We start from the raw sequence: 20,328 nt of genomic DNA on the forward strand, positions 1-20,328 counted from the left end.
GCAGACAAGGAACTAAACAGATAAGGGAGGGATGCAAGTCAGTGTGTGATCCAGAGTTTCAGGGGTTAAACTTCAGCTGCTGGTCTCTGAACATTTACTCTTTCCATAGAATTTCAGTGCTGGATCTGTTCTCAGCACTTTCTGGGGATTTCTCTACTTTAGCTATCATTTCCAGTCATAACTTTGATTACTGAATATTCAGAAGACTTCTTTTTCTTTTTCTTACCCCCCTCATTTTCTTGTTTGTGTCCATGGAGTGAGCTTGAAAAGATTTGGAGGCAAAGGCTAGGGTGGTGGTTGGGAACGGTGACCAAGCACTTTGCAGGTCAACAACTTCTGTTTGAGCTGTCCTAGATGCTCCTGATGTTGGAAAGGGTGATAGTTTTCAGACACTTGAGCTAAAGGTTGAGTTGGAGGCAAACCAAAGCCAGGAGACTGCAGTCTCGGGCTTCACTTTGAATGGTAAGATTTTTATTGCTTTTAATTGTTAGAGAGTTTGTGAAATCAGCAGGACTTAAGGGGTGTGAATGAAATTAGTCATTGCAGGGGAAGATTTCCTGTCTGTAACCAATTTCTGAAAGAACTGTGAGGATGCAGAGTGCTTCTTTAAGTCACATGAGAGGGACTGTAATGCAGTTTCCCTCTGTGGACATTGTCCATCACAGTTTCCAGCTTTAGGAAAGGATAAAGGTGGGTGTTAGTGCCAATGACCTTCCAGTATTCATCTCCCATCATCTTTCCTTTGCTGTGTCTGCTGATAGTAAGGGTAGAGTGGCAAGAGGAGAGGATATGTTCACCTGGAAATAAACATGTGCTTGGTGAGATACACTGTTCATGTGTCTGCTCTGAATGAAGGTGGCTAGCTGATGAAATCATCCTGTATGTTTCCAAAGCAAATAAACATTTTTTGCTTTCATTTTCCCTCAGAGGGAGGAATGCCTTTGATTATTTTGTGTTAAGAGTTGGTTGAACAGCTCATTATTAGCTTTATTAGTATATATAGCACACACAATCTGTTGGTATTTTCATGATGGAAACTGTAATATTTAAGTGGAACAGAGTTTTTCATCTGCTTACAAAATCTCATCTACTTACCAAACCAATTGCTAGTCAAAATAAATAAATAAATGTCTGAGTCATATTTCTGATCCTAGGCAATAATCTGTGCTTTTCCATCTGGCTCTATAAATATCTAGGTGTTTAATTCAATAAGAAGATATTTATGTTTTCTATTCTCTTTCTACTTCTTTTAAGGATTTTTCCCTTTTTCCACATCTGGTGTTCAGATTCCCATGTTCCCCCCTCCTTCCTTTCCCCTTCCCCCCAGAAGCTCCTGCTTAGAATTTAGCTAATGGATTCCTAATTCAATTTGGACTTCTGCTGGGATAAATCAGCCTCATACAAAATAATTTATGGTTCTTGAAAAATTTGCTGTGGATGAAATTAGGTAACCAGCACCAAGCAAATAATAATTTCATTAAGAACCATGAAAAGAAATAGTGACTATGTAGATATTCATGAGGATTAATGTTTGTCTGGGGACAGCAGTATTCCCCTAGCCCATGGAGAGAGCCCTTCAGAGCACCCAAGGCCAGGCTGCTAAACTGATGAAAAGGGACACCACAGGAAACTTCACATCAGCTCCAGCACAGACAGATTTTGTTCCCTAGTCATTTTATAAGCATACATTTGTTTGGGATCATTTCTGTAACTGTTTAGCAAATGATACTGGCATGCATTTGGGAGAAGTTTTGAAGGAAGCATCTGAGTACAGAGCTATTTGCTCAGTTTGAAGATAGTGAACAAAGAGTCCTATTGGGATCCTACATCCATTTTGCAGATGGTACCCTGAACCTGGCAGATTAGATTTCCCCAGGGTTACAGAAGAATATAAATCCTCTGAGTCTCAGTTCAATGCCTTAACCAGGTGGCCATGCAACTGAGCTATTATTTTAGGTATATTTAAGTGTCCCGTGTTTTTCTGAGATGCAGTGACACTGATTTCTAGATTAACTATACACTTCAGATAGCTCATGAAATTAGGACCCATGACATCCCATTAGATCTCAGTTTTATTAATCAGGAGATGTTGGATCATCACTTTTTGATGAGACAAAAATGCTTTCATTGAAAGCGTTACCAAACAGGGAGCAAAGCTCTGCTGCAATTTTAATAATCAGAAAAGTAAGGGTAAAAATTATCATTCTTGCTAGAAAAAAAAGGTTGACATTTTAACCCCAACACACTGATGCAAGAAGCAAACTTAATTATTAATATGAAACAAAATAAAGAGCAGAGAAAGTATTTGTAAAGTGCCACATTCAGTTACAGATCCTCACTCAAGGTAGCAGTATGCTTTCCCCTATTAAACAAACTTGTGCTGTGTAATGTGATTTACCACTGGCCTTAAAATCCATTTGCCTGCAGCTGATGACTCTGGCCTGAGCTCTTTGTTTCAACTACATGATAGAGCTTTAAGAGCATGAGAAAAGGTGGGATCAATTTTTCACTTGGGAAAATGAAAAATTTATCATTTATCATGTTGGGGGCACCATGTTCAGACTGCTGATGTAGCAGTCAGATAAAGAACCTGAGTCCAAACTTCTAATTCTAAAAATGTGTTCAGAGTTAATTATCCTTGGATTCTTCCTGAATTGTATGCTTTGGACTATACCCTGGAAACTTATTTCCAGTATGTGTTGAGAATATATTTTATGTGCTCTAAAATGCATTCTGCCATCTAACCACAAAGGTTGTCAGGTCTTGTAAAAGGAGATTTTTTTGTGTTATTGTAACAGGCACCTTCTTTCATGTTCATGTAAATATGGCAGGCTCTGTCCTGTGTGACAAAGAATGCCTGAAGGGGACTTGAGAATGAATAGGTTTAACAAAAAGTATTTTAGCCTAAGCCTTGTCCATCTTTAATTAGTTATCAGGGTTAAAGAAGGGGTCAAGAGCCTGGAGCTGCTTCAGGACTAATGTGTCAAAGGGAAGTGAAGCCTAACACTGAAGAGGAAATGATGCTCCTCAGAGGTTTCATAATTTTTGACCTTGTGTCAACCATTATGACCACTAATGGCAGCTAGGGCAGAAGTGTGTCAAATTAGACTTTGCTTTTCAGGTGGTTAGGAGGGGATCTCATGCCATCACACAGACCCATCACAATCTAGAATCCAAAATGAAAAATGCTTAAGAGGTAGGACACAAAACCTTATGGGCTGGCACTGAGCTTTCTCTGCTGTTCATACGCTGCATCTGTATCAAAGTCACAACTAGCACTAATAGGCTTGAACTCCAACAGCACAACCATATCCAACAGGAGCTGTGTTAATTTTCCAATTAAATGCCTGTAGCTCACTGTTGCAATATGATGTGAGTGTTTGGCAAAGTAACACTTGCATGCTTCTCTGTGAGTTTGTTACATGACAGAGCAAGGAGATAAAGTTTTGGAGATAGTCTGTAACCCACTTTTTTTTTTCCACAAGCATGAATATTTTATTAGTTTTAAACAAATCAGACATTCATGGAATAGTTTAAGTCAGAAAGACTTCTAAGATCAGACAGTCCAACTGTTAACCCAGCACTGCCAAATCCACCACTAGGCCGTGTCACTAAGTGCCACATCTATACGTCTTTTAAATATCTCCAGGGATGGTGACTCAACCACTTCCCTGAACAGCCTGTTACAATGCTTGACAACCCTGGAAGTGGAAAAAGGGCAGAAACTTCCACAAGGTAATCACCTTGAAATGTCACTGATATCATCTGCTGTTTGTCAAGCATTTTATTTTCAAGTGCTGTACTGTTGAGAGTTGTGGCACAGTAACTGAGCCAACCTTATCCAGTAGCTCTGTAAAAGCACAACGGGTTTCCATCAGAAGTAATTAATATTTTTCAAAGAGAGATGTGACTGCTGGTACTCAGGGCAGGGCAGCAAAGAAACAGGGCCTTTGCCTCTTCACTTTACATTTCATGCTCTCAGTGATCATAAGCCAGCCTCAGCCCCTGATAATTTGCTTCCAGCCTTTTTCATCTATTTACATGGTCAGGCAGACTCATAGAAAGTAGAGCTTGCAGATTACTGCATTAAGTTTCCTACACTGACAAGAAGTCTCATAAACTTTGTTGCTCAAAGAACAGCTTGGTGCTCTTCATATGAGAACAGAAAGTATTTTCAATTGCCTTGCATGAAACCATACCATCTTTTGGCATTTTCCTAGGCTGAGTCCAATGCTAATGAGTACCTCCACCATCTCTTGCATGTTTAGGCAGCAGCTGGTAGTCTGACAGTATGTCTCAGGGCAATGGTAATGTTCTGGATACAGAACTTTAAATGTCATGTCTACATATATACCTGCAGGTATTGTCTTGAATTAGCAGTGGGATGTATAAAAAAATTCCCTCTGTTACAGAGCACTGACAGTTCTGTTTTCAATGTTCTTCTCATCTGGTTGGTGTTAAAGTTTCAAGAGAAGCAGAAACTCTAATCATAATTATGAATTAAACAAACTGGGGGAAGGTGCCTTTTTTTCCCCAATGGTAAGATATAACTTGCAAAACTCTTTATAAAGGTGATACAGTGTTTTCCTCATCTAGATGTGATTCTCCTTTTCCTTACTCTGAGGCAAATCATATTTGACTCCACTGGAATTAGCTGTTGATTAACGGCAGTGCAGTTTGCCAGGGTGAGCCAGGCTGGATGTACTCCAAGCTCTGGGCTGAGAGAAGGAGATGGCGCTATCAGAGCAGGGGAGATGGAGAACACGCTGGTTGCTGTAGGCATCGTGGTTGCACAGTGTCCCCATGGTCTGTGGCTGAGTGATAACCATTTATCCTTTCATCTTCCTCTGCCCTTGGCTCTATATTTGGACATGCAGCATTCACATAAAATAGGGGCACAGAGAGAAGTGCACAAGAGGAGAGGGCTCCGCTCCACAAAGGGCTGCCTGGTGGGAGCACCAGCAGGCACTCAGTTGGCTTCTTTCTCTGACTGTGAAACCTCCCTGCTCTTGAGCTGCAGCTCCCACCCGTCACAGTCCCCCAGTGTAATGGCAGACTGTGCAGTGCTGTTAAAGGGAAAAGCATGGTGTCTCCTTCTCCCCTTCAGCTCCTCACAGCTTCCTGAGAAAGGCTAGCCAGAGTGTGGTGGCTTAACAAGCACAATTACTGTTCTAGGTATGGCTTCTTTATTTAGGATGGTCTGTATAGTAGGACTGAGTCCAAATATCAGAAACCTCCTTCCTGTACCCTTTAGTTGAGCCAATAATCCAGAATTTCCAGTGTCTGAGATGCCCATTGTCTGGGTTTTTTAAAGGGCTTCAGGTTGTGCCTTTGGCTGACCATGGATCAAGTATTGATTCCTGTGCTGCTGTGAAAGTTCTTTTTTTTTTGCCTAGGAGTACAGAAGGACAGGAAAGGATGTATATGGCTTTTCTTTGATGTTCCTGTGTTTGACAGGGAGACTTGCCCAGCAGTCTTCTGACGGATATGTAGCCGCTCAGTGCATATGTTCTTTGTTAAGTACAAGCAAAGCTTGGGTTTGATCTCCTGGGGATGTGTTGTTAAGCTGAGATGTGCTAGGAGAGTCTTCACTGAGCTGCTGCAGGTGCAGGGAAAGTTCATTCCTCTACGTGGTCTTTATTTATTCTGTTTCTGGACTGAAGTCACCCAAAAAAGATGAACATTGCATGCCCTATCGATTTCTCTGTCACTTTTTCCAGACTGTGCCTGCACTCTGCCTTCCCTGATGAAAAGAGCATTTAATTTTGTAGGTGCTCTGTAAATCTGAGTCAGAAATTCCCTTGACCTTTCTCCTAGCAGGGTCCAGCAAAGTTCAGCAAGGATCTGGTTTGTGGGCTGCCACAAAACCAAGCCTCATCTTCAGGCACATAAAGGCCTGCCAGTGAATTCAGCTACAACCAAGCAGATGCCAGCCTCCAAGGTTGGCCAAATATTTTGCTGTTGCAAAAATGCAGACTTCCTGGGCTTTTTGAGGATACCTTCCCTTTCTGAGGTGCTGAAGAATAAGGAGTGATTGCTTTATTGCATGCTCACCTTGCAATCAGCCAGAGGTAGGGCTGACAGAGGGTAAGTGCTGAGAAAGCCACTCTCCTTCTCCCCAGATCAAGGCAGTAAAATGTGCTTTCTCCATCAAGGCACAGGCTGCACTTTGCTGTGCCCATTCTCTGTCCCTGTGTGGTCTCCAAGGCTGAGGCAGGGTTGAGAGGGCCTTTTAAAATGGAAACTATTCATTAGTGATTCTTAGAAATAAGTCCTGTTTCCTCACAATTTTTATTCAGCTTGGACTAATGTTGGATTCATAGCTCTGTGCTGTTATGGGCCTCTAAGGTGAAGACAGACTCTCTGGCATACAGTATTTTTTGCTTCCCATTTGGTGGCACTGCATGCCCTTCCTAGGAGGATAGAAAACCCTGTGACTAAAGGACTTCCAGCCAAGCAATTTTCCTTTCCTGAAGGAGTGTGCACTGTAATCCAAACCCTTGCCTCCATCCTGATAAGCTGTATGGCTGAGCTAGCACCTGCTGTTAATTTCACAGTAAACAGTACTTGTTACTCTAGAAAGCTTTTTAATCATAACATTAAAACCTGAACAGAAATCTCATCCACACAGTAAACTCCAGCTGCCTTTCTTGCAATGCTCAGGGAATGGTCCTGCCGAGTGATGGGCATCCAAATGCAAATAGAATTAACTTTGCAGCCATTCATTTTAAATTGCTCTTGAATCATTCTGAAGTAAATTCCATTTGAGAAGAATTTGCTTCAGGTCTCGCATGAAGAGATAATGGTCCAATATATTATCATCTAAGCAATAATAGTTCAAGTCTTGCAGTTCAGATATCTACTGAGTTATATGCTGGGCTGATGAGAATTAAAGCTTGGTATATAGCAATAAAACTAGTGATCTAGAGATTAATAGATTGGTGTATGGAGCACAATATTTTCCTGCCACAGATTAGAGCAGGGATACTAATCCATAAAAGGGGAAATATGCCATTAAATCTCTCTTTTCACATGTTATGCATGAAGAGCTATATTATGTACAGTTTTACAGGCAAATGCATGAAAAGAGTGAAGACCTTTCCAAACATCAAAGGTTCCTGACTTAGGCAAAGATTTGTTTTACCTTAAAATAAAGCTGAACTAAAATTAAGCTAAAATTCCTACATGTGACAGCCCATGCCAGATTGTTTCAATGCTGATTTCAGTGGCATTTCCCCTGTTCCTATAGATTTGCCTTTGACTTTGCTTTTAAAAAACATAGTTGACAGATACTACAGAAGGCAAATAGAAGTGTATCCAAATTTGGGCCAGCAACTAAAATAAAAATTCCAAGTTAAGTTTATAGATTAAAGTGGCTTTTAAAAATTTATTTTCTTAATATGAATGAATTGCACTACTGGAACCAGTTTAGCAGTACCATTAATCAGGTCTTTTGTCTTGCTAATATAAATCAGTCAATAACAACAGATGGGCTGTACACTTTATTATGTGAAAATAAAGATGAATGTGACATACTGCAGAAGTAAACTTGCAGCTCAAAGTTACTGAGCACAGAAGGGGATTTGTTACAACAGGGGAGAACAATGTGTGTCTTGTGTTTGTGTTTGATCAAAGTTGTGAGGGGAACTTGCTGCACATGACATTGGCATAATGATTGGAAATCAAGTATGTGAATTTTTAGTGTTTGTTTGTATTTGCACTTCCAGATCGCTCCCAAATGGTTTAATTAGCTTTTTTCCTCCAGACAAAAGAAAAAAATTGTCAAGCTACTTAGGAGAGTTTAATAAGAGAGTTACAAAGTTTGCTGCTTTGCTGTGCCATTGGGAGATGAGCATTTTAAATAACCAGCGATAACCGTCAGGAAGATGCAGATCAAAGTCTCAGGCAAGATTTATCCCCTCATGCAGCAATGGAGCACACCATGAGAGACAATCCCTATCCAAATTATAGACATTGGCTCAACAGGCCTCACAGTGATAACAAAATCATCCCTGAAAAATCTGAGTCAGTTTGACTCTCAAGAATGACCCGTGTTTAAGTAGAGCTGGTCAGGAGAAACTGATGGAAGTGTTTATTTGGTTGTTAGAAGCTGTGTCCTCATGAAAACACAGATTCATTAGATTGCTCTGGTGCTACCAGGTCTTGTTCTCTAGACAAATGCAAAAAATCCCAACACAGTCAAATGTCCTATATTGGCATTTTCTGTTGGATTTTTAGGAATATCTTGCTATATAATTACACTAACATTAAAATTATGCTTGCATGTTGCTGCAAGCATTACAGTGAAAGCATGACAGCATATGGCTGTAATTAAAAAAATGGAATGCATGACTTGGCTCCAAGGTGTGTGTTAAGGTGTATGGATCAAAGCCCTGTCCCATATCAGCAGCTCGATTGACTGACTGTCCTAAGCTGTCACACAGCTGTGCCTAGTGTGATGTGCAAGCCATTGTGAGGGGATTTAACGTTCTTCTTCCTCAAAAGATTCTCATCCTGAGAAGCAAATGTCACTGCCTGGCACAGGGGAACTGGGGCTGCACACCCTCTCTACCCTAAAGCACCATCCTCCCACTTCAGCTGGGTGAGAGGGGAGGGTGTGCAGCACCCTGCAGCACCCAACCCCATTCCTTTGGGGGAGACAGTACACACCAAGTGACTTCCCACTGCGGTTCACACAGGTGGATTGGGCCACCTGTTGCCTTTCAGCAGTGAAAAGTAGGACCAAGGGTCCTTCAGTGCTAATGGAGGTGGACTAGCTTTACAGTGGGATTGCTGCTTTTTCTGCCAAACACAGTCATGGTGATATTCTGTATGTTCCTCTTGAGAAACTGCTCTATAAAAAAACACCATTGTTGCTATTAACAGCAGCAGTATGAGGGCAGGGATTGAATGAGCATTCTCAAGTTTAAAAAGAAATAAAAATCTTTCTTTGCTACTATCTTAAATTCTTTCTGAAAGTGATGGTTTTAAATGCCAGTTTCCAGGGACGAGGCAGCCTTTGAGCACTATTTGTGTGACAGTTTGTGAATGGTTTCCATCTATATCCCTAACATTTAAGAGTGGTTCAGATGCCTCTTGATAGAAATGAGAGTGTGTGAAAAATAAAGCTGAGCTTTATTGTTGTTCAAGAGGAGTAAGGAGGAATAGCAGCAAGAAGGCAGTAAGAAAACAGGCTTATTGTATCTGACTCTGGGATGCCAGGTTGGTGGAGACAAGCAGCTATCACCACAATCAACATGTGAGACTAGATCATAATGTACTGGGCAGTACTTTGAATACATACAAATAATACCTAAACTTTATAAGCAGTTTACCTCCAGCAGGAAAAGCCAAAACCCACACACATGTTCCAGGCTGATCAAAAAATAATTTTGAAAACCTCCTTTTGGTTTTTTCTTTTTTGCAGCTTGCTGATCCCTCCTTTTAGACTTTCTAGTTATCTTTGATAAGGTGCAGTTAATTGGTCAGGCATTGTAATTATTGCCTTTGATAACGTGCAGAAATTTAGTGGTGAAAATAAATACATTTGTTCATCCACTCACCAGAAATTAGTGAAGCAATACTTGTTTAATTATAAAACATATGTGTGCTTTGTTAGTTTCCATCTGTCTGCTTGCTGATTTGCAATTAAATGACCAGAAGAAAAAGATACGTCCTGTGGCAATTCAGGGGAAATGATTCATCTCTAATGTTTCTGTGTCATGGATGTCTATGGAGCAGCATGTGGGAGAGGGGAAGAGGGGAGGTGTGCATGGAAGGGGATGAGGAATGCCAAAAAGCCTCTTGATTCAGTTCAGACGTGTTTCATTGTCATGAAACCAAATGAGGACTCCCATTAGCTTACTGTAACTCGTCTTTCTTTTTGGAAAAAAAACAGGGAGTAAAATGGAGCAAGGAAGAAATCCCTAATGAGGAGAGGAAATAGGATTGCAGAGGAAGGAGGCTGGTGTGGTCAGAGTGAAAAGGAAACTGCAGAAATAAAGGAAGCATGGGAAAGTGATAAAAAATTAAATTTAATTTGAGTATCTGGAAGTGATTAATTGGAGATGGAAATGGAAGTGTTATAGTGTGTCACAGATTTTCCCTTTGCTAGAAGAATGTCAGGCCTTATTTATTGGCCCTTTTTTCTATCTTTGAACCAGTTCACTTCTATTAACTCTCAGGGAGTGATGCAGTAGTGAGTCAGACCTAATATTCCTTATAAAACAAGACACCAAGAAGGACAGGAGTATTTTTAAATTAATATGAAAGCCAGCGGGAAATAAAAAAAAAAAAAAAAGAAAAAATGGTGAACATATGTTCTCTTCATAAACAGTTTAGGAGGTTCACAAAATGGTTTGCTCTGTAAGGTATCCCCATCAGTGATGAAGACATGCAGTTTACCTTCATACAGCTGCATGGCATGGGTACCATATTGCCTTCTCTGTCCTTCGTTGTTCCTTCTTGTCTTTCTGAAAAGCAGTACCTGGAAGGAGAGTCATGCCCCTTGTAATTCTGGACAGGGCCTGCCCAGGGAGGTCTCAGGTTTGGGGAGGGAGCCACCTGACATTTCATCTTCATCAAGAGTGGCAGGGAGGAGACAGCCAGCCAGGATTTTCAGCTGGGTGTTCCGTGGAGTTTTATTGATCAGCATCTGTCAGGAGGTGTAATGATAACTGTGCCAGAGGCAGAAAGGAGAGATTGAGTGAGGCCTTCAGAGCTGCCAGCTCACCGCTGCTGGTGGGTCTGTCAGGAGTTGGTGCCCCCCACCACTTTGCTGCTCAGAGCCTCTTGCATGTTCCTGTGCTCTGATGGCAGGTGGGGAGGAAGATGGGGAGAGGGTCATTCTCTGCTGAATTTGGTGCTTTCTGATGTGGAAGACTTCCTCTGCACGAAGGGGCAGAGGGGTTGTAAAAGGGGATTAGTGAAGAGGGAGGGAGAAAGGGAAGTATGCGCGTTTGGTGTTTTTAGTCTTGCCTCCATGCAACGGATTCTTTTCCTAATTCTCCAGACTACTTTCATTGACTTAATTCTTTACTAGCATCACCAGAGAGGTGCTGAGGTTCCTTATGTCAATAACATGTGTCCATGTTTGCCCAAAATGTCACCATTTCACAGGTTCCCTGTCCCATGCCCCAGCTCCCACGTCCTCTCCATAGCAAGGACTGCACAGAGCAAGGTTCTACTGACAGAGTAATTAAAGCACAGCTTGGCACCTTCCTTAGTAGTCTTAGCAGGAGAGTCAGAATTTGAACAAAGAGGTGCAGACTGGACTTGCATTTAGGCTTTTGCCCTCAGCAGATTTCAAATTGCTCACCTGAAACAAAAGATGCTGTTTCCTATTTAGACCAGCCTCAGCTGGCAGTAGCTATTGCATGCACCTGATTATGCAGTGGGATAAGTCACTATTGAAAATGTGGCCTTGAAGCCTCTGAAAGTTTCGATTATTTCTCTTCATCGTTTTGCAGGCAACTCTGCCAAGCACTAACACAAAGCTTTATTGCTGGTATTACCAATGATGGTAACAAAGGACTGATCCCAGACTGTGAATATGCACAACCCTGTCACATTATAGAGAGATAAGAATGCTCAGGATGTAAAGAACAGTTTCTTCCAGTCTGGAAAGAGCAATGCATCTAAGCCTCAGTTTAGGAATGCTCCTAAGATAACATTTTATTCAAAAATTATGCATCTTTATAATTTTAATGAAGTTTTTGCAGGTGTCTGCCAGTTGAATTTCTTTTTTTTTTTTTTTTTTTGTTACAGATGACGACTTTTTTCATGAGCTTCCAGAAACTTTTCCATCTGATCCTCCAGAGCCATTGCCCCACTTCCTCATTGAACCTGAAGAGGCTTACATTGTGAAGAACAAGCCTGTGAATCTGTACTGCAAAGCAAGCCCAGCCACACAAATCTATTTTAAGTGCAACAGTGAGTGGGTTCATCAGAAGGACCATGTGGTGGACGAGAGAGTAGATGAAACCTCTGGTGAGTTTGTGTTATGTTGTGAAGGGATGAGAATGAACACCATTAATATCAAGCCCACTGTTGTAATCTAGCAGCTGTTTCATATGGCAGCTGCTTTCTTTACTCCTGTTAGAGCTGGGAATTCCATATCTGGCATTACAAAATGTTCATAGCACAGAGTGGTGCCTGCATCCAAGTCAGCTCAGTGGTACAGGAGTGTAGAGCACCCTGACCTAATCTGAAACTGGAAAACCAGGACAACCATGCACAAACGAAATGAAATTCCTTTTTTCAGACAGGTCTACTCCCAGTTCGCTTCCCTGGTGTCACAAATTCACAGTGGTTGCCCTGTGATGTTGTCACAGACTGAGAACCACGTTCTCCCCAAAGTGTCAAGGAGCAATTGGGTTGTTACTAGAATGATGTTTTCTTGGGGAGATATGAGAAAAACAGGAGAAATTTAATCCGTTTTCAGCAAGAAAGAAGGAGAAAGCACACCTGGGCACACTTTAGAGCACTATTGATCCAGAGCAAGCACCTTGCTGTTATTCATTGCACTGCTCTACCTGCTCTGTAGAGCCTGTAAGAAGGAGAACTACAGTGTCTTAGCATCCTTCCTCAGTCAATACCAGAAATCCCACTGACATTCATGGAAGTAGAACAGGATCCTCATAGCACAAAAAAAAAAAAAAAATGTTGGGAGGAAGGGTTAAAAACTTGAGTAATAAAGCAATGTTTGGGAAGACTGGTAATCAATAGAGTCTGAGACACAGGCAAGGAGAGAAGCAGGACTTACTGCTGTTTTGATGGCCCTGAGAAATAACTGGATACCAAGCGAGAAGGTACTTTCCATTTGGGAATTGCACCACCACTTGGTCTAATTACTTAGAAAAATAACTCCACCAGATGTCTTGGAAGTCTCTTGTGAACCAGGTTTTATTTGTTTCAGCTCATTTATTTGCACAGAGATCAAAAGCATAAGCTTTTCTTGGTACTCTCACTTGAAAAAGGGAAGGTTGGTGTAGGAAGAAAGGCTGTTAAAAAAAAAGTCTGTATTAGACTTGAGGCCTGTGTATTCATTTGTAAAAATTGGCTTTTCCACAAGTTGACTGCAGGAGAAACACATTAAAAAAAAAGAAATCATGTTGCTTATTACATCTTGAGGCTTTTTTTTTATTCCATGGGAGCCCAAGGGAATGAAGATGGGCAAACAGAAGGACAGCTATGACTGTTAATTTTTTAAGTTTTCATGAACATCACCATTTAGAAACATGAATGTTTTTCACTACAGGTGAAATATTCATTCTTTTTTTCTCAAAAATCCCATTGTGGGAAAACTTGGCAGTGCTATAAAGGAAATTGAATTCTACAAGTGTAAAAGGCAAATCTTTAAAAGAGAAGCAGCAAAATATTTCAGAGGACAAATATTTTGCATGATAAACAACAGCAGTTATATGCAAATGAGAGCCATTATCAATTAAAGATTAATATCATCTCCTGGAGTTCAGTGGGGAGAAGAGGGTGTCAGAAGTTGTGCACATCAGATTATTAGCACAAGAGCCACAAACTTAGTCATACTAACAGCTTTTTAAAATGAAGCTGTCATCAAAATACAAATTTGTCAGTCAGCCTGGTTGTTGTGAGAATAGTGGTTAATGCACGTCACGGCTGCAGTGTTTGTGCACCTTCCTGTAGGCAGATTTGGAATCTAGGGCTTGTAGTACATAAGTGGTATAGAAATGGGTAAAGAATTTAATTAAGGTTGTGATACAATAGTATTTTCTTTAAAGCAGTGGAAGCAATATTCACTGCAGATTAAGCTGCAGAAAAAAATTGCAGGAGACAGTGAGGATTCATTCTTGCACTCGAATAAGGAGATATCAGCTTGGCAGCTTGCACCAGTCAGGCTGGTAAAGCCCTTGGACTCTATCACTTTTTGAGACTATTTTGGTTTCTTTTGCTGTTTTTGACTATCTAGTGCAGTTGTAACCCAGGGCACAGAAGTAATGACTGAGCTGCCCAGAGGGTGATGTAAGGATCCCTCTAGGTCCAAACATAGATGCTGCTGATGCTGCCTCCTGACTTGTGGTTAGAGAGGCAGCAGAAATTGTCCACAAACCAGATTAGGTCTAGACTTCCCATGGGTGACCTGGGGCTCTAAGGCATCTCACTTAGACACTGTTTCTGCAGGGTCAGTCATGTAATCCCAGCAACTGAAAACTGTGGGCTTCCTTCTTTCCTAGTATTTTACTCCTCCTAAGGAAGGAGATATTCTCCCGCTGGGTTTGAACCAGGCTTTCAATTCTTTAGGCAGACAAGCAAAGCAAAGGAAATAAGGCAAACAGACAATAAAATATGAGAGGAAAAGAGTAAAGGTCACTTGTGCTTTCTTTTCTAAAGGATGAGTAAGCAGGAAGAAAGTGAACTAAAATGCAGGTGTGATGCTAGCAGTACATCACCTTGGGATTGTAAATGATGCATGAAAGAGAGAAATAGGTTTTGATTTGCAAAAGATTATGTGTTCATGGACTTTGAACCTGTGCCCAGGAATGAAATCTATGTAGAGATGATTAACTCTTCTTATAAGGCAAATTTGTTCGTGTCATTGAGAAGACCAGAGAAAACAGCACAGCAATAGCAATGGCACACGAGATGGAATTAGAGTGCAGCCAAGCTCTCCTTGAAGAGACCTGCTAGATAGAAATGTTATATGTATTAATTTTGAAGAGAGGAAAATTAATAGTCATAAAATTTTTTCTGGGTTTTTTTTCTTTGTGAAGGAGAGAAGGTACAAAATGAGAGTAATAGTTATATATACTTTGCACTGTGGGGTTTTCTTAAATAGTGGGTAAAGCATTGCTGCAAAGAACATGCTTGGAAACTCTGTGGGAGCTGTTGCCTTCTGGTTGGACAGGATGAGAACCATAATAGTGGCAGGGTGTTCTAGTACCACTTTATTTAATTAAATTAGCCTGAAGAGAGAGCCTTGCAAAATATTTTATACTGATTGAGTCTGAGAAACCTGAGGCTTTACACAGAAGATCATTACATTCTGTTTTTAAATCCTCAGAATCACTGGAATTTTTCTTCTTTATGGAAAAAGCTGAGCATTTTCATTAAGAAGTCAAATGGGTGCTCTGGAAGTGTCTAGTGTACATCTTTGGCTCTTTCATTTCCTATGTATATGAAATACAGGGCAGAGCATTGTCTTTTTTACGCCTTTATGTTTCTGGAATATTTGCCCATTAATGCAGAAAAGAAAAAAGAACACTGGTTTTGAAAAACAGAGATGAGAGTTCTTTTGAGGGAACACATTTGATTTTATGGCTGACTGTCATAAAAGATAACAGCAACAAAAATAAAAGGAGCCCTGTAGAACGGATGCTTTTGGGGGCAAGAAAATTCCATTGTTACAGGGCAGGAAGTTCAATAGCATCAATAATTGTTAGAGCAGTTTGTGCACATTTTACAAATTACTGTACCTCTGAAAATGACTCTGGAAAAGATTTTTTTGCTATGAGGATGGAAAAACACTGAACCAGGCTGTTCAGAGAGGTGATGGATGCCTCTTCCCCAGAAACATTCATGGCTGGGCTGGATGAGGCTCTGAGAAACCTGATTTAGTTGAAGATGTCCCTGCTCATTGTAGTGCAATTGAGCAGATGACCTTAAAGCTCCCTTCGAACCCACACTATTCTGTGATGCTGTGATTTTTGTTTTGCATGTGTGCTTTCATGGAGAAATATTTTCCAAGACACACAGACCAGTTCTGCAGTGGTGAGAGAATTGTGAACATATAGAAGATCACTATCTTGCACCTCTTTCATTTGTCTAGAGGGATAAAATGATCCTTTATCAAACCTCACATCCCAGTGATGCACAAGAGAAAAGCAGAAAAAAATCTGGGCCTTTTTTTTGTTTTTTTAGATTGGATATGCATTGGAACATTTTCTCTGTGACTATTAAGGTGAAATGGTCTATAAACCCTCTCTTGCCCTCTGCAATGCCAGGGACATGTTCTTCTCTCTCCTCCAACCAAGGAGAAAACATTTGTGATGCTTTAAGTGCTAATTAAATAGACATATTGGGCAATTCACCCAGCATTATTGTTTGCCTACACTGTCTGTCTTCTTTTTCTGGGATGCAGAGGGAGAGGAGGTTTTGGGGACGTTGCTGATGACCCCTTCCTTTTGTCTGATTAAGAGAGCTTATCAAACTGCACTTGGAGTGGACAAATATGCACTTCTTTTCAGAGAGAAAGCTGACTTCTTTTTTTTTCAGTTTCTTTACATAGCCACCACTGAAATTCCAATGCTTACCTCCCACCATTACCTTTCCCAATTAGTAAAGTATTTTTGGATGACTTGCAGATCCAATGAAAGGAGACCAAGCTTTTCACATAGGGTCAGCATTGATCTGGCAAATAGGAGTTTGTTAACTTAAGCCATGGGTTTGGCAGCCTGTTGAGGGAGTAGATACCCAGCTAACCAAGCCTTTAATAGATCACCTTCTCAACAGAAAGATCAAGGATTGACATCTGCCCTTTTGCCTTTAAAACAGCTCTTACAAGATCCTGCAGCCAAGAGAGCAGTGGGGAAGCCTTCACAGTCACTGTGCTCTTTTGGCACCATGTAGAGAGGCAGAAAAATCACTTCCAGCACAAAATGCTCTGTTGCTTCATCTTCCTCTCTGTGCCTACATCTCATGAAAGCCATTTATTTTGGTGTTTGTCACACCGCGTATTAGAAGGCTACATTGTGCTAATGGCAAAAGTCATTGTTTAGGCTGGGACTTCTGATTATAGAAGCAAAGGTCATCATACAGCCTCTCATTTTGAGACGTTGCATTCATTTATCTTAGTATTTTTTATAAAACAGAAAAGCCATTATTTCTTAGTATTGCATGTATTTGAATAACAGTGTTGAAGAACTTAATTTGGCAGCCCAAATACAAAATTCCAGTGCCCCCAGTCACCAGGTAAGCAGAGCTCTGGGAGAGGTGTAGAGGGATAATATTTTACTCATTTCTTTTACCTCTAGATCTTCCTTTCCTTACAGCTATTTTCTTTCTCTGCACATCTTTTTTGCTTAATCTCTTTTTGCATCTTGACATGCTGTAGCCTCCTAATTTTCTGTACTATTTCTGAAGAATCTGAAAGATAAGGAAAAAGCTATTTTTCTGAGCAAATGTGGCCAGTGTCCCTATTCACTTCACTAAATATATAGTCAGTGTTGAATGCTGCAGTTAGACTTAGCCTGCAATATTTTGATTCTCTGGGGTAGAATACCTTGGGGTTATGTTAGTAAGGGTAGGCACACATCATAAATAAGGATTGCTTTCATTCCACCATTGTCAGAAGTAATTTTATTTTCTGTTTATCATTGGATCAAATCCATTACAGACGTCAAGCACCCATATATGAAATAATTATTTCTCAGCAACATATTGCCAATTTTTAGCTCTGCTCCTTCAATACTGTGCCCTAATCCAGTTCATTTCAAGGAAATTTAAAAATGTGTCAGAGTATCTCTTCCCAAATACTCCTGTTAATAGTTTTGAGATGTGGGTTAGAGCTGATACTACAATCTGTTTTCTTTCATAATTTGAAGTCTGTTCCCTCTCAGGAAAGTTGCTGCAAGTGAAACATGCTTATGTATGTATGGTCTGAAAGGCTGCAGGTGGTGCACAAAGAAGCACATAACTCAGTTTCTCCAAAGATCTGGAACTCTCTGGGGAAATGCAGGCTCTTTACTTCCATAAAACATATCAAGAAACCCATAGGGTTTTTTCTTACTTGAAATTTAAGTTGCAGATATTTCTTGCTGTCACTTGGGCCATCTTCTTTCTGCCTGTCACTCCCTGTGGCCTGACAGGCAGCTCTCCTGGGGTAGGGGAGCCCTGTGCCCATCAGTGCTGCCAGAGAAGCTTTCTCTTCTTAAAGGTTGCATCTTCAAAATCAGATGCTGGGAATGTATTTTCCTCTCACCCAGATCAAGGGAATACAGTGTTTTCAAGCAGACAAAGACCGCACTTTTATCTTGAGCAATTAGTATATTTGGATAGAAAAAAATAGCTATTTTGGAAGCTTCTGAAGAAACACACAGAGAGGCAGAGAGCCACCACTTTCTAGGATATGCATTTAAAATAGCAGGGGTTTGTGCTGAGTGAGTGAAGACATTGTTAAGATCAGGACATACCTGAAGAAGGGAAATAAACTTTTGTAAACAGAATAAGACCACTGGACCAGATATTTGCTTCTGGCAGCAAATCTCATAGGCAATAACAAGACTCCCCCTAAGCCCAGGGAGATTATCTTTTTGTTTAGAGGCCTGCAAAAGACTTGAGGATTTTTGAGTTAAACTCAGCTGAGTATAGGATTCACTTACAGTATGTGCATTAACATACCGATAATTTCTTATTTAATCAAACTGTTGTATGTGGGGGCTTTGTCCCTCTAAGCCTTTGTGTAAGGCTGCTCCAGCTCTTAGACCAAGACATCTTTTATTTGTGTTTATAGCCATTGGGACCTGCCTGTCCTTCTGCTACCGCTGTCCTTTGCAGCAGCTTTTTCCCTGTGTGCCCAGCCCCCTTTGCAGGCAGCAGCAAACATCACAAACCCTCTGCCCTCCTGTTGCTAAGCTGACTGGGGCAGGTTCTCCCAGCCTTGCTCTGTCCTTCAGGGTACTCAGGCATACTAACAGGGGCCCAGGGGGAGCTACTCCTCCTGCAAGTTAATCCTTCTCATGCTCCTCCTCTGAGTAATGATGTGCCCATGGGAAGGGTCATTTGCCCATTCCAGATTTTCTGTATATTCACCATGTATCTGTGCAAATCACTCAGTGTCTCTGTGATTTACCTCTGCAAAGTGCTTTGGGACCAAAAGATAAAAGCTTTAGGATATTTATTTCTTATTGCAGCATTAACTTCCTATCTGCAGCTGTTTCCTAATTGTCCTGGAGGTTTCCTGTGGGCTTCTAGAAAAACAAATCTGAGACAGGAAACAAAGTTATTTAAAATAATTAGAAGAGGAATATGGATGCCTCTTGCATTCATTTGAAGCATTTGAGGACCCCCTTAATATTTCCGTCCTACATCTTCTCTCTTCCAAGTTTTTCCTTCATTAAACCCTCTGTTACACACTCATAATCCCATTAATTCCCCAAGAGACATCTTCTGATATCAGTCCACCCGCCACAGCTTCAGATAGCCATACCTTTGCACAGCAGTTCTTCCTATTTCCATCCATGTTCCCCAGCTCTTTTTGAGCCCTTTGTGTGGGATCTGGAGCCCTGTGGTGAGGGTGGTCTGATGCCTGAAAGGCTCATAAATGTGTTCTTGATTTGGAAGTGAGTCCCAAAGCCCAGTCTCCATCCTGCACCCACGGGCCTAAATGGAAAACAGCTGTTTCTTACATACAGTAGAGATGGAAAAGAAGAGCATGGTGGAAAAGAGGAGCAGAGCCAAGGTCTTGTGTGCTGCCAAGCTGAAGTGCTGCAGTCAGTAGCAGATGGAACAGGAACACTTGTATCCTATAAGTGTAGTTTTTTCAGTTAATTAAATATGAGAATTTGTAGGGCTAGTAGAGCTGTAGTTCCTTCACAAAAATACCTGGAAATACTCCGGAAATGGAAAGTCATAATTACACCTGACTTATACTTCTAGGCAAACAAGTTATAGTCTGATGCAGCCAGATGATCTGGCTGTAGTCTAACACTCTTTAGAGACATTGGGGTCTTAATGACTGTGCTAAACATTTAAGTGTTTTGCAGACTCCCTTGATGTCTATCTGAGCTTGTGTCTCTGTTACCTGAGTGGTATCTTCTATGCTTTCCTCTATCAGCTCATTAGGCAGAGAAATCATCAGCTGAAAAATTCCTATTCCTTAAAACTACATTGGAGAAATCCTTTCCTTTTTAAACTTTTTTAATAATGGGGCTTTTTGGGTTAGTGGTTTGGTTTTTTGGGTTTTTTTTGGGAAAAAAAAAAGTATTTGTATGGAGCAAAGCTCTGCACATAGATCAGATTTAGCGAGGCTTTTTTTGCTCTGCAGGTAGGGTGCCAAATCATCGCTAATGTTATGAAGGGAAGGAGAGTTGCCTGTCACATGCAGCTCTGACCCACACAGGATCTAATTTTGTGCTGCCTTTACAGGTTCACTGCCTGTATTCATTTTGTCATTCCCTTGCATTCCCAATTTGTACATAAATGAGCAGCATGATGTGGTAAGGACCAGCAGAGCTGCCATTCACCTGCAAGGTTATGTACAGTTCTTTCTCGGGTTTTGTTGGAATGCCTTTCACAATTCCTCATAACTTCTCATCCCCTTCGTACTTTGATTGTAAGACTAGAAAGTGAGTCTTT

The 20,328-nt window shown here is 40.9% G+C and overlaps 1 protein-coding gene across 1 annotated transcript in view; it reads left to right on the forward strand.

The window, feature by feature from the left end:
• The window catches only part of UNC5C (unc-5 netrin receptor C), a 249,804-nt gene that overhangs the window by 143,789 nt on the left and 85,687 nt on the right, over positions 1 to 20,328 (forward strand). Inside the window, exon 2 of the mRNA XM_064711041.1 lies at positions 11,767 to 11,988. Coding sequence (XP_064567111.1) covers positions 11,767 to 11,988 — 222 coding nt within the window. The remainder of the gene's footprint in view (positions 1 to 11,766; positions 11,989 to 20,328) is intronic.

This window comes from Zonotrichia leucophrys, chromosome 4, assembly GCF_028769735.1.
Source record: "Zonotrichia leucophrys gambelii isolate GWCS_2022_RI chromosome 4, RI_Zleu_2.0, whole genome shotgun sequence".
Classification (NCBI taxonomy): Eukaryota; Metazoa; Chordata; class Aves; order Passeriformes; family Passerellidae; genus Zonotrichia; species Zonotrichia leucophrys.